At 45.6% G+C, this 13,305-nt stretch overlaps 1 protein-coding gene across 1 annotated transcript in view; it reads left to right on the top strand.

Annotated features, from left to right (window-relative positions):
* Positions 1-9,194, top strand: part of ABCF3 (ATP binding cassette subfamily F member 3) — a 69,341-nt gene extending 60,147 nt beyond the window's left edge. Inside the window, exons 19-21 of the mRNA XM_073589259.1 lie at positions 7,452-7,584; positions 7,682-7,769; positions 8,206-9,194. Of these exons, the coding sequence (XP_073445360.1) occupies positions 7,452-7,584; positions 7,682-7,769; positions 8,206-8,364 (380 nt within the window). The 3' untranslated portion in view covers positions 8,365-9,194. The remainder of the gene's footprint in view (positions 1-7,451; positions 7,585-7,681; positions 7,770-8,205) is intronic.
* The last annotated feature ends 4,111 nt before the right edge of the window (positions 9,195-13,305 follow it).

The following is a 13,305-nucleotide window of genomic DNA, read 5'->3' as shown; positions in this document are numbered from 1 at the left end:
GCCTCCTAGCGACAGCAGCATACACCCATGGTTACCTGTGTCCCCCAATGAAGGCTCCAAGAAAGAGAAACCTAGGTCGGCCGATGCATAACCGCCGCCTGAAACACCTTCCTTCCCAGGTCTGCATCAGACGAGACAAGGGTATGAAACTTATAAAACGCCGTGAAAGTGTACAATGAAGACCAGGTCGCTGCTAACAATCTGTTAAGGCCCCTTTCACACGTCAGTTTTTTTGCCATCAGTCACAATCCGTCATTTTTTTTTTTTTTTTTTTTTTTAATCTGAGCATGCTCCTGACAGGTTAAAACACAAATGAAAGCATAGATCTATACACATAGAAAGAAAGAAAGAATGAATATATATATATATATATATATATATATATATATATATATATATATATATATATATATATATAATTGAGACATACAGGGGTTGGACAAAATAATGGAAACATCAACAAAATAATATATTTTATATGGTGTAGGTCCACCTTTTGCGGCGATTAGAGCCTCAATTATCCGAGGTATGGATTCATACAGGGTGTGAATTGTTTCCAAAGGAATTGTAACCCATTATTCAGTTAAAACACCCTCCAGTTCTTTGAGTGACGATGGCAGCGGAAACCGACGTCTAACTTGAATCTCTAAAATCGGCCATAAATGATCAATAATGTTAAGGTCTGGGGATTGTGAGGGCCAGATGAGATGCTCAACTTCATTACAATGTTCCTCGTGCCATGCTTTAATGATTCTAGCTGTATGAATTGGTGCATTATAATCCTGAAAGATGGCGTTCACCTCCGGGAACAGTGCTTGAACCATAGGATGCACTTGGTCGCCCAAAATTCCTAAATAATCGCGGCTGTTAATTCTTCCATGAAGGGATATCATTGGCCCGGCGGATCTCCACGAAATAGCACCCCAGATCATCACAGAACCTCCGTCATGTTTTACGGTTGGGAGAAGGCAGTCTGGATGGAATGCTTCTTTCGGCTGTCTCCAAACGTACACTCGGCCGGAGGTCAGAAATAGGGTAAACGATGATTCGTCTGAGAATATCACATGTTTCCACTGCTCGAGGGACCTATTCTGGAGGTTTCTACACCACTCTAAACGCTTGGAAACATTTGTCATTGAGAGCAGCAGTTTTCGAATTGCAGCTCTTCCGTGGAATCCAGATTTGTGCAGCTCCCGACGAACATTTTTCTTGGAAACTGGGTTCTGTAGGTGTTCATTGAGCTCAGCAATGATTTTCGGAGCCGTGGTCTTGCGATCCTCTCTCACAATTCGCTTTAGAGTCCGACGGTCTCTCTCAGTCAACTTCGACTTTCGGCCGGACCTGTGCTTTGCTGCAAACGTTTTTCCTTATCTTTCAAACGCAGTCATTACTTTGGAGACAGTACCTCTTGACAGGCCAAGCATTCGGGCACTTTCTTTTACACTAGCGCCTGCCATACGAGCACCAACAATTTGGCCTCTTTGAAAATCCGAGAGGTCTGCCATTGGTATCAGGTTTTCATCAATGTTCTTACAATTCTGCAAAACAAACAGTTAATTTACATACACATATCACATAACACAAATAATCAACTAAAAAACATTACCTTATGTCACGGTTTGCATGTTTATTACATGTTCGAAGATTATGATGCCAAAACGTTTCCATTATTTTGTCCAACCCCTGTATATTTATAGTTCGTAGAGTTCTACATAGCATAATAGCCGCTAAATCAATTGCCGGCATGATATGACACATGGTTTACATATAGTAAACCATGTCATATCAAAGTGAATGATATATTTCAGTGTTTAATCAATTTATTAGTTTGTGTTGGGAAACATTTGGAACTCTAGGGGTTCATTTTAAGGCTATAATCGTGGAAAAAAATTGCGTGAGCTCACGCACAATTTTCTCCGACAGAGAGGGAAAGCCAGTGAGTAAGGGCAGATATTAATAGCCTAGAGAGGGATTAATAATGGAGAGGTGTCAATAAGACACTTATCCATTATTAACCCTAGAATAGTAAAGGGTTAAAAAGACACACACATTAATTAAAAACTCTTATAATGAAATAATCACACAAAGTTTTGACAACATTTATTATTCTGCCAATCCAAAAAAAAGTCCTTGTTTTATTAAAAAAAATAAATAAAAAAGCAACAATGTACATATCAAATCCTATGACAAGCAGATCCCGGGACCTGGCTACGAACAAATGAACCTTGTGGTTCTTCCGCGACACCAGGAGGATGACATCTGGTGAGCCCCATCTCTGGCATATTTGATTGAAAATGGCGGAAATGAAAGACCGGTGCGAGACCCTGAAAACTAGGCTGCCCAAGTTTCCACCTCAGGAGTGGGTACGGCTGATATGACAGGAACAAGACGCTCCGCCCGTTGCAGAATCCTAGTTACCTCTGCCAACACCTGTTTGTTGCGAGTCCCTCCTTGATGTTTTAAGCCATGGCAGTGACGTCGTCTGATTTTATACGGACCTGCTGGCCTGTTAGTAAGGACTGTCAGAGGCGAAGGGCAAGAAGAAAAAAATTGTTCTAATCTCCAGGAGATTGAAGGGGAGAGCGGATACTTAGGAATTCCAGTGACCCTGTGCTGAATGATGAAGAAAAAAATGCTCCCCAACCGAGGAGACTGGCGTCAGTAGTGATGACCTGCCATCAGGGAGGGTGGAAGGAACTCCCTTGAAGGACTGACGCTAATAACGTCTGCCAGATCAGGGACTGCCTCACCTGTAAGAGGCAGTAGAATGGGCCAGTCCAGAGAAGCGGTCCTCTTGTCCCAAGCCGTCATTGGGGCCAGCTGAAGAGAACAGGTCTGAAACTGGGCAAAGAGAGATGTCTCCATGGCAGTAATTATCTTTCCCTGAACTCTCATACTGTATTGTAGGGAGAGAGAAGCTGGTCGTTTAGAGTGCGGATTCCTCGACAGAGGGATAAGAACTTCACCTTTGAAAAGAAGACAAGACTTGTGCCATGTCAAACCTCATTCCCAGAAACACCAGATGCTGGGCTGGGGTGAGGGAGAACTTCTCTCTGTTGATGATCTAACCGAGACGGGCCAGAGTGTCTAAGGTGAACTGAAGACTTCAGGACGTTTCCAGAGTTTAGCCACGATAGTTTCAAATTCCCTGTCACAGGATAAAGTTCGGGAGGGACGTTTTACCTACTTGAGGGAAAAGGAGTGCTCCTGAGCAGGTGGCTCGTTCTCATGAGACTTAGGGTTCTGATAACTGCGAAGATAGGGCTATTGACCATACCCTGTGTCTTTGAGACTTGGTCTGAATTGGACTCAGACTGGGAATCCACATCCGACCCAAAGGCCACCTCCGAGAAGGGGGCCTGGGGAGAGGAGGGCATCCTAAAGGGGACCTGGAAAGAGCCCGCTTCCTTTGCTTTGTGCCCGGTCTGTCCCTGTGAAGGTCATGGTCAGGTGCGCACGAACCACCAGAGGCATTCGAAGCACTGGTGGTGGCAGACAGATGTGAAAGACATTCCAGGACCAGGGACTGTGATACATTTTGTCAGGTCAGAGACCGACTGTGACATGGCAACAGCCCACTCCGGAGGGAGGGGTGTGCTCTCATCCCGGGCGATAGAGTGCTCCTGTGGGGCAGACGTGGTGAAGGACTGCGCAGGAAAGGAAAAGCAGACCTGAAGATTACTTTCTTTTGCAGAGGGCACAGGCGTACTGGATCATAGTCAACTTAGCTGGGCATAGGTCTGCTGGGAAGGGCAACAGAAGTAAAAGAGAGAATATATCCTACCCATATCCGGATGACCAGCGGCTGCATCTGTCCCTCTGTAGCAGTTATGGAGAAGTTCCGATGGGTAGAGCTGAGGAAAAACTATCTGCCAGAACACAAGCTATAAAGCAGAGCATCTGCTGTGCTGAGCCACAGCAAACACGGTGCACTGCCGAGGGCATGCCTGAAAAGCCAGCGGGTACCAGGGGCGTGCACTGGCAGGGAGCTCCGAGCGATCTTGTCCACAGAAGCGCAATGCTGTAACGGAGCATCGGCTGTACTGAGCCCAGGCAAGAGTGACGCGGTGGGCGTGTCTACAAAAGCCGGCCGGTGAGGTAAGCCAAAGAACCTCTCTGATTCGCCGCCAGGGCGTGTACCGGCAGGGAGCGGAAGCTCCAGGATAGGAGCAAAAAAGCGCTCCGGAAAGACGCACGCTGAACTGGGGGTGTGGCTATTGGTCTGCAGCCAAGGGAAGCCCTTCTGTTGGCTGAGAAAAAGGGCACGTGATTCAAAACGCAGTAATGAGCGGCCAGAGGAAGTCGGGAGGAGGCTTGGCCCGGCATACATGGGGAGAGGAAAATGGCCGCCGCAATACAGAACTATCAGAAGCTATGGCCGCCGATACACCACAGAGCGGGGAAAAAAGGCACGAAATGGAAAAGCGCGGCGGGGAGACCGGTGAGTCTAATCTGCTGGGGAACCTGTGGGACCGACAGTGGCCGGGGCTGTACGGGGAACAAGCCAACCCGTCCCCTCTAAGGGAAGGTGCCATGCGCATCTGGGAGGGGGGGGCGGGAGGGGATGGGAGGTGATACACAGACCTGCCAGTGTGTACACGGTCCTCTTCACCGATGATCGCATTTAGGAGCACTGGTGGGAGAGGGTCGCTGGGAACAGGGATCCTCCTTCCCGCATCGACTCCAGAAGGCGCAGAAGACTGCATCAACCCCTTATGAAAATGGGGGAGGCCACTGCTGGTGACCGCTGTCTTCCTCTCAGCCCTCTTCGAGGAGACGGGTGAGGTGGGGAATAGGCAAAGGACCGGCCACCGGAAATCACCCTGAAACACCCGAAAAGGCGACGGGATAAGGTCCTGCCTGCGGGTCTGAGAGTGGGCGATGTGGGTGACACCACACTACTCTGTCGCATAAGTGTGGGAAAACAGGGTGAGAACTTACACCCTGTTACCCTGAAGATGAAGAATCTGAAAAACAAAGGAAAAAGATTAATAAAACACAACAAGACCTGAAAAGGAAAAAAATAGAGATCTGGGGTTAGATCCAAGTCCACTTCCTACAGACACTAAACTTAAACTGAGGTATTTGATTCCTGGCAGTGGGTGTATACTACTGGGGAGGAGCTATTTCCTATTTTTGCCTTGTGTCAGCCTCCTAGCTACAGCAGCATACACCCATGGTAACCTGTGTCCCCCAATGAAGCGATAAAGATACTGAAATATCACATGGTCATAAGTATTCAGACCCTTTGCTCAGTATTGAGTAGAAGCACCCTTTTGAGCTAGTACAGCCATAAGTCTTCTTGGGAATGATGCAACAAGTTTTTTTTTTTTGTTTTTTTTTACACCTGGATTTGGGGATCCTCTGCCATTCTTCCTTGCAGATCCTCTCCAGTTCCGTCAGGTTGGATGGTGACCATTGGTGGACAGACATTTTCAGGTCTCTCCAGAGATGCTCAATTGGGTTTAGGTCAGGGCTCTGGCTGGGACACTCAAGAATGGTCACAGAGTTATTTTAGCTGTGTCTTTAGGGTCATTGTCTTGTTGGAGGGTGAACCTTCAGCCAAGTCTAAGGTGGAGAGCACTAAGGAAGAGGTTTTCATCCAGGATATCTCTGTACGTGGCTGCATTCATGTTTCCTTCAATTGCAACCAGTTGTCCTGTCCCTGCAGCTGGAAAACACCCCCATAGCATGATGCTGCCAACACCATGTTTCACTGTTGGGATTGTATTGGGCAGGTGATGAGCAGTGCCTGGTTTTCGCCACACATACCGCTTAGAATTATCACCATAAAGTTCTATCTTTGTCTCACCAGACCAGAGAATCTTATTTCTCGTAGTCTGGGTGTCCATCATGTGTTTTTTAGCAAACTCTATTTGGGCTTTCATATGTCATGCACTGAGGAGAGGCTTCTGTCATGCCACTCTGCCATAAAGGCACGACTGGTGGAGGGCTGCAGTGATAGTTGACTTTGTGGAACTTTCTCCAATCTCACTACCACATCTCTTGAGCTCAGCCATAGTGATCTTGGGTGTTCTTCTTTACCTCTCTCACCAAGGCTCTTGTCCCACGATTGCTCAGTTTGGCTGGATGGCCAGGTCTAGGAAGACTTCTGGTGGTTCCAAACTTCTTCAATTTAAGGATTATGGAGGCCACTGTGCTCTTAGGAACCTTGAGTACTGCAGAAATGCTTTTGTAACCTTGGCCAGATCTGTGCCTTGCCACAATTCTGTCTCTGAGCTCCTTGGGCAGATCCTTTTGACCTCATGATTCTCATTTGGCCTGACATGCACTGTGAGCTGTGAGGTCTTATCTAGACAGGTGTGTGCCTTTTCAAATCAAGTCAAGTCAATTAAACACAGCTGGACTCCAATGAAGGAGTAGAACCATCTCAAAGAGGATTACAAGGAAATGAACAGCATGTGGCTTAAATATGAGTGTCTGAGCAAAGGGTCTGAATACTTATGACCATGTGATTTTTCAGTTTTTAATTTTTAATAAATTAGCAAAAATTTCTACATTTCTGTTTTTTTCAGTCAAGATGGGGTGCAGAGTGTACATTAATGAGGAAAAAATGAACTTTTTTGAATTTACGAAATGGCTGCAATCAAACAAAGAGTGAAAAATTTAAAGGGGTCTGAATACTTTCCCATATCCACTGTAGTTTTTAGCCTCACCCCAATTATAACTATCCCATATGGTAAAATAAATGTAATGGGAAGGGAAAATTTATTCAAAATAATTTGGCACTTCATACTATTAAAGGAGTTTTTCCCTCTTCTTTCTTCAGTGGCATACCGCTAATTTGCCTCTTGCCACTCTAGGCAGTGTGCTCCTGAAGATTGACAGTCCAGTGTTAGGTTGCTCCTCTGGTCGGAACTGTACATTTCCCATGCTACAAGCAGAGACCGCTTTGCCTCTGAAGCATCGGAGGAGCACTCGGGGATAATGAAGCTGGCAAATTGAAAGCCAACACTCCAGTGCTTTGTTCAGCACTTCAGTGCAGCACTTGGAAGTTCTATAGCAAAGAGCTTGTAAGTGCATGCTACATGCCTGGAAAACGAATAATAGACTGCAGAGGTGGGCAGTAAACTAAAGAATTAAAAATCCCTCCATTCTTTTGAACCAAGAGAATTTTCAATAAAAGGTAAATTACAAAGGTGGTGGTTTTTACAAGCACTGTGAAATTTTACTTAGTTACTCACTTGTACAAAAAATTAAAAATGTGTCTGATAATGAATGGAGGGAAAATTATCTGATCTTGAACTGGTTAAGCACAATAGGGCATGGGAATATGTCTCACACCTGCAGAATGAAGTAGTTCAGAATTTTTTAGCATTTGTGTTGCACCCAATTCTGAATTTCCAGGTACCACCCTGATGTACTAGAGTCAGTATATGAACAACAGATTATGTTCCTTAATCTGCTGCATTGTTTCCATCTTTTTCCAGGTAAAGTAGAGGAGGAATATCGCCATCAGCTTGGCAGTTATGGGATATCTGGTGAACTTGCAGTACGGCCTGTAGCTAGTTTGTCTGGCGGCCAAAAGAGTCGTGTAGCATTTGCACAAATGACAATGCTTTAGTAAGTTACCGTGACTTCTGCTTCTTTTTATAGTGGACATTCAATCTTTCTTTAGAAGGGAAAATGGTTATTACATATGAACTTTTTTTCTCGTCAGTCCAAACTTTTACATTCTGGATGAGCCGACCAATCACCTTGATATGGAGACGATTGAAGCTTTGGGAAGAGCGCTGAACAAATTCCGGGTTAGTTCTTTAACCCTTTCCTCCTACTTTCTGCATATACACCAGTCAATTATGTGTATGTATATATTTTGTTGTCCCTAACCCTAGTTCTGCTCTACTTGATGAGAGCTGTTGAGCCTTACCGTGTAGCTGTTAAAAAAAGAATTCCATTAAAACAAAGTATAAAGCTTTCTCCTAGGCCTGGGCTACACTGTGACTTATTGTAGCATTACTGATTGATTTTAACTATTAAGTGGCAGTTACAGTCAATCCAACTGCATACTACTTAATGTATTGCTTTGGATTGCAGCTCTAGCAAAATAGTTAATAATCTATCAGAGGTGCTGCAGAAAGTCCCAGTATAGCCCAGGCGTTGTAAGTACATTTTCTTTTCTGTTTCATTTCTTAGTGTGTTTAGCCTAGTATTCAGGTTCCATTTGTTATATCCTTTCTCTAGGGAGGCGTAATCCTGGTTTCCCACGATGAGCGATTCATCCGCCTTGTTTGTCACGAGCTATGGGTCTGTGAGAATGGTGGCGTGACTCGAATCGAGGGAGGTTTTGATGAATACCGGGATATCTTGCACGAGCAGTTCCGCAAGGAGGGCTTCCTATAGCGAACTCTACCAGAGTTTGCCGATGCTCTTGGTGTCCTGTACATACTGATAGTCTCACATTGGAGCAAAGTTCCAGATGTTCTACAAAGATGGGCCCTAGGACACTACAGCCAATGAGACTGTTCTAGCCATGGGAAGATATTTATTACTCCACCAGTAAAGACTGGGCAGAGATGGCAGTTTATGTTGTTGCATGCTCTGCTGCACATTGCTGTGTAATTCCTGTGCATAACATTTTTCTACTATCCCCTTGTCCTACAGTAGGTCCAAGCTCACATACGATTCTCTGCCATTATTTATTTCAAGTGTATATCAGATTTGATGCTCATGTAACACTGCAGACAGCCAATGATTTTTATTGTATTGCAGAAATGTTTGTATTTTAACGTCACAATGTCTTGTTCCTGCAGTACGCGATCACCCCCCATTAGTCATGGATCGATATATGGTGTAATATAATGGTGGAAGTATATGATGTATAAGACTCTCTAGTGCTTGATAAGTTATAGTAACGTCTTCATCACACAATATGCTGATCTTAAGACGGCAGCCAAGGATTATCTTCCTGTGAGTCAGTTATGTACCGATATTGCCTGTCCTCTGTATTGGCAGAATGATCTCCTTTCCACAGGTTTTTATTCTTCTCCCCTTCTGCAGTAGCCCTGTTTTATCCGGGAGGTCATGATGCAGTTGATGGGCAGCTCTTGCTCCATAGTAGTGTGCAGTCGGCATGTTGCTCAATGTAAACCACCATCTCTTGCTTCCTGTTAAGTTATTAGCGGTGCCAAGAGATGGAGACTAACCGGATGTAAATAAAGAGCAGAATCCTACTTCTCATGTCTTCTTATCTAACTTTTATTGCTTGGAGTTACTTACTTTCCACCAGAGAATAGTCCCAAAGATTAATAAATTGCATTTATTACTCTAATTATTATTAGCACTGTGCCTCACCTCACATTTCCTCCTTAGGAAGAATTGGTCTCATGCTTAATACCTGACAGGTGCCTTGATGACTTTCCTGTCCAGCATGGAGCATTGTTTGTCAAGGCCCAATGCAGATATGCTGCACAACCATTTTAAAGAGAATATGACAGCAGGACTTTGCAATGTAATCTGAAAGCAGCATGATGTAGGGCAGAGAGCCTGATTCCAGCAATGTGTCACTTATTGGGCTGCGGGTGTCAATAAAATCAGTTTATAAGCTGGATGCTATCACTGCAGGACTAGGAATGTCGTGCCTCCTAGTCAACTGCTTTGTGTAACCTGCCACCACTGATAATCTGATTTCTAGCAATGTACAGTATACATAGAAAACTGCCAATCAGTGGTGTGAGCTGATTGCATCAAAATGACAGCAGTGCATGACAGATTGCTGGAATCAGAGTCTCTGTCCCTACATCATGTTGCTATCAGATTGCATAGCGAAAGCCTGGGACAGATTCCCTGCATTATGGAACTACAATTGAGAACCTCTGCTCAGCAGGGACAAGTATGTGCAGGTGTTCAGAGATGATGTAAACTGGCAGCAAGCAACGATCTTAAATGGTGAAGGAAAGAAACATTAAAAAAATATTATAACATATCAAACTTTTTCTTAAAACCAGAAAGCAACTTTAGGCCTCATTCACATCTGTGTTTAAGCTCCTTCATGACATGGTCAATTTCTGTGTTTTTTTTTTTTTTTTTCTTTTTTAACCGTTTTCCTCCCCTTCTTCCAAGAGCCATAACCTGTTTGTTTCCGTTCACATAGCCATATGAGGGCTTTTTTTTTTTTTAAGGGACAAGTTCTACTTTTGAATGACACCATTCTTTTTAATATGTGATGCACTGTAAAGCAGGAGAAAAATCCTAAGGCGTCAAAATTGCAAACTAGTGCAATTTCACAATTGCTTTTCTCCTTCGCCTCATTGGGGGACACAGATCATGGGTGTTATGCTGCTGCCACCAGGAGGCTGACACTAAGTAATACAAAAGAAAGTTAGCTCCTCCTCTGCACCTCTGCAGTATACACCCTCATGCTGGCTCCCAGGGAACCAGTTCTTGCTTAATGTCCATAGGAGGCACATCGGTCTGATCTTCAGACCGTAATTTTTTTATTTTATTTCCAAGGATGACAGGGGCGACAGATCCTTTCAAGGGTCCAATCTCCCCAAACCAACAATAGGCGGGAACGTGGAGTGTCGCCTCCACATACCCCCTCCTGTACCGTCTATATAGTCATGCCTGAGCTTTTTTAGGGGCAACGGTTCCCTTAATGGCACCGCTCTCCCTGCACCAACAACAGATTGGAACATGGGGTGTCGCCTCCATGTACCCCCTTTTGAAGCCAGGCTACAGCTGGACAACAGTCCTGTCCCATCCTGGGGGATTGAACCCCTTGGATGTGCAGAGGCATCCATGCAGCCCCTACTGCATCACCACGGATAGAACAGCGGTGATGGAAAGAGGCGGGCGGTCCCTCTCCACCTCCCTTACAAGGGGATGGAGGGCTCCCTGCACTGTCCACGTGGCACCGGCAGAAAGTCTAAACTCTGCGCCCATGCAGATCCCTCCCCATCGCCCCGAATGTACAGCGGCGTTGGCAGGAAGGCAGACTGTCTTTCCCTTCTTCTCTGTCCTCAGAGTGGGTTGATTGCATCACCGTCCATGCTGCAGTCTGATCATCTGCGGTTCTATGCCGGGACGGGCACTGCTGGTAAGGGAGGTTGGTGATAGGCTCCTGCAGCAGAGTTTTCGGCGCTCCCACGCGGCATCCCCATCCCTCGGGTAACGCTCCCGCCGACCGCAGAGATTTAGGCCCCGGCTTGGGCCTATTCATGGAACAATCCACCAAGCTCCGCTAACTGGATGACGCCGTGGCCCCGCCCCCGAACTGGCGCTTTTCGCTCACTGCGAGACTTTGCTGACTCTGCAACTCCCGGTGGCCAGCTTGGTCCACCCAGCCGTCTTACACAGGGGCGACGGCTATGGCAGTGGCATACATCATTCATCAACAGGGTACCCGCATCACGGCGGCCAGGTGTGAAGTAGCTCTCATTCTTCGATGGACAGAGTCGAACCACTGATCTCTGCAGAGTACATCCTGGCCGTAGAAAACTGGGCGGCACACTCCCTCAGCCGTCAGGGTCTCACCTGAGGCGAGTGGGAACTTCATCCGGATGTCTTCCAACAGATCTGGAAGTCCAGATTTTGGTCTTATTCCAGTGTAGGATTGCAACAAAACTGCAAGAAAGGACTTTCATGCAGGGATTTTTCACATGTGGTACTTTCCTATGGCATGCCGCTATATCCTTGGTACCTTAATTTGGTCCTGGGGCTTTTACAGGAGACTCCTGAGTCGCTTCAGAATGTCGCTGTCTTTACTCTCCTGGAAGGTCACCTTTTTCGCTGCGGTCACATTAAGGTAAGGTTGTCCTCAGGCCGTCCCCGTCCTTTTTGCCGAGGTGGTCTCGTATTTCCACCGTTACGAGGACATCGTTCTTCTCTCGTCTTGTTCGACACCAGTCCACAAAGTGGAACAGGCTCTCCACACTCTGGACGAAGTGAGAGCTCTCAGAAAGTACATCTCGAGGACGCTTTATTCGGGCTTCCTGATGGTCACAGGAAGGGTTTAGCCGCTTCATCGGCCACGTTAGGTGGATTTATTACACCATCCAGGAGTCCTTCTGCGTCAGAAGTTAGTCCATCCCAGCGGGGATCAGGGCACATTCCACTTGTCCATGGGGGCTTCTTGGGCCATTCGGCGCCAGGCATCGGCAGAGCAGACCTGCAAGGCTGCGTTTTTTTTCCAGTCCACACACATTCCTGAAGCACTATTATATTCACACCCAGACTTCCACTGATGCGAGTTTTGGCAGGTGGATTCTGCAGGCCGTGGTAGCGCACTTTTAGGCAGTGGTTACGCAGGGCCTGATCTGTTATGTTGACCCCACCCAGGGACTACTTTGGGACGTCCAATGGTCTGTGTCCCCCAATGAGGCGAAGGAGAAATAGGGATTTTTGTGTACTCACCGTAAAATCCTTTTCTCTGAGCCAATCGTTGGGGGACACCGCACCCACCCTGTTAATGGCTTTGTACTTGTTCTGTAATTTGACATGTTATACTCTGTCGTTATTGATCTACTGCTTTTGCACTGAACTGGTTCTCTGTGAAGCCAGCATGAGTGTGTACACTGCAGAGGAGGAGATAACTTTCTTTGTATTACTTAGTGTAAGCCTCCTCGTGGCAGCAGCATAACACCCATGGTCTGTGTCCCCCAATGATTGGCTCGGAGAAAAGGATTTTCCGGTGAGTACACAAAAATCCCTATTTTTGGTTTATTAATTTACAAGATTTACTATATGGTAAAACTGACCTGGCAATTTGATTCTCCAAGTCAGTATAATTATGCAGATACCAAACGTATAGTTTCATTTTTGCTTTGTTTTTTGCTTTTTTTTTTTTACTTAAGTGGTGAAAAAAATTTTTTTGAAATTTGTTATGTCGCCATTCTCCGAGACTTGTAACATTTGCCAACGTCCCTTGAATTCGCTGTAAAATCCTCAACACTGCGCAAGCACAGGATTTTACTATGGATTCAAGTGACGGTCGCCAAAGTCCAGAACATCAATCAAATTGCCCGTGACCGAATGAAAATGAAGCACACCCATGTGACTAAATGAGCAGGTAAATTGAACTATTGTATATAAAGTTCTTTTCGGACATCATTACAGCGCTGTTTTTAATGAAAAAAGTACAACACATCAGAGACAATTTAGATGCTAAAAATGACAGGACAGGTTGCCTTTAAACTTTTTTTTTTTTTTTTTTCTACCTTTTTAATGTATTACTTAGTATCCTTTGGTGACATGAACCTGCCATTATACACATCAATGTTACAGCACTGGCACGGGGATCTTCAGCAGACCCCTGGCTGTCATGGCAATCCATCAAGCCCCACA

Source organism: Dendrobates tinctorius, unplaced genomic scaffold (assembly GCF_039654945.1).
Source record: "Dendrobates tinctorius isolate UK_male_01 unplaced genomic scaffold, ASM3965494v1 ptg000107l, whole genome shotgun sequence".
In the NCBI taxonomy this organism is placed as follows: domain Eukaryota; kingdom Metazoa; phylum Chordata; class Amphibia; order Anura; family Dendrobatidae; genus Dendrobates; species Dendrobates tinctorius.
Note: the sequence above shows the minus strand (reverse complement) of the source record. Positions and strands in the feature narration are given on the sequence as shown.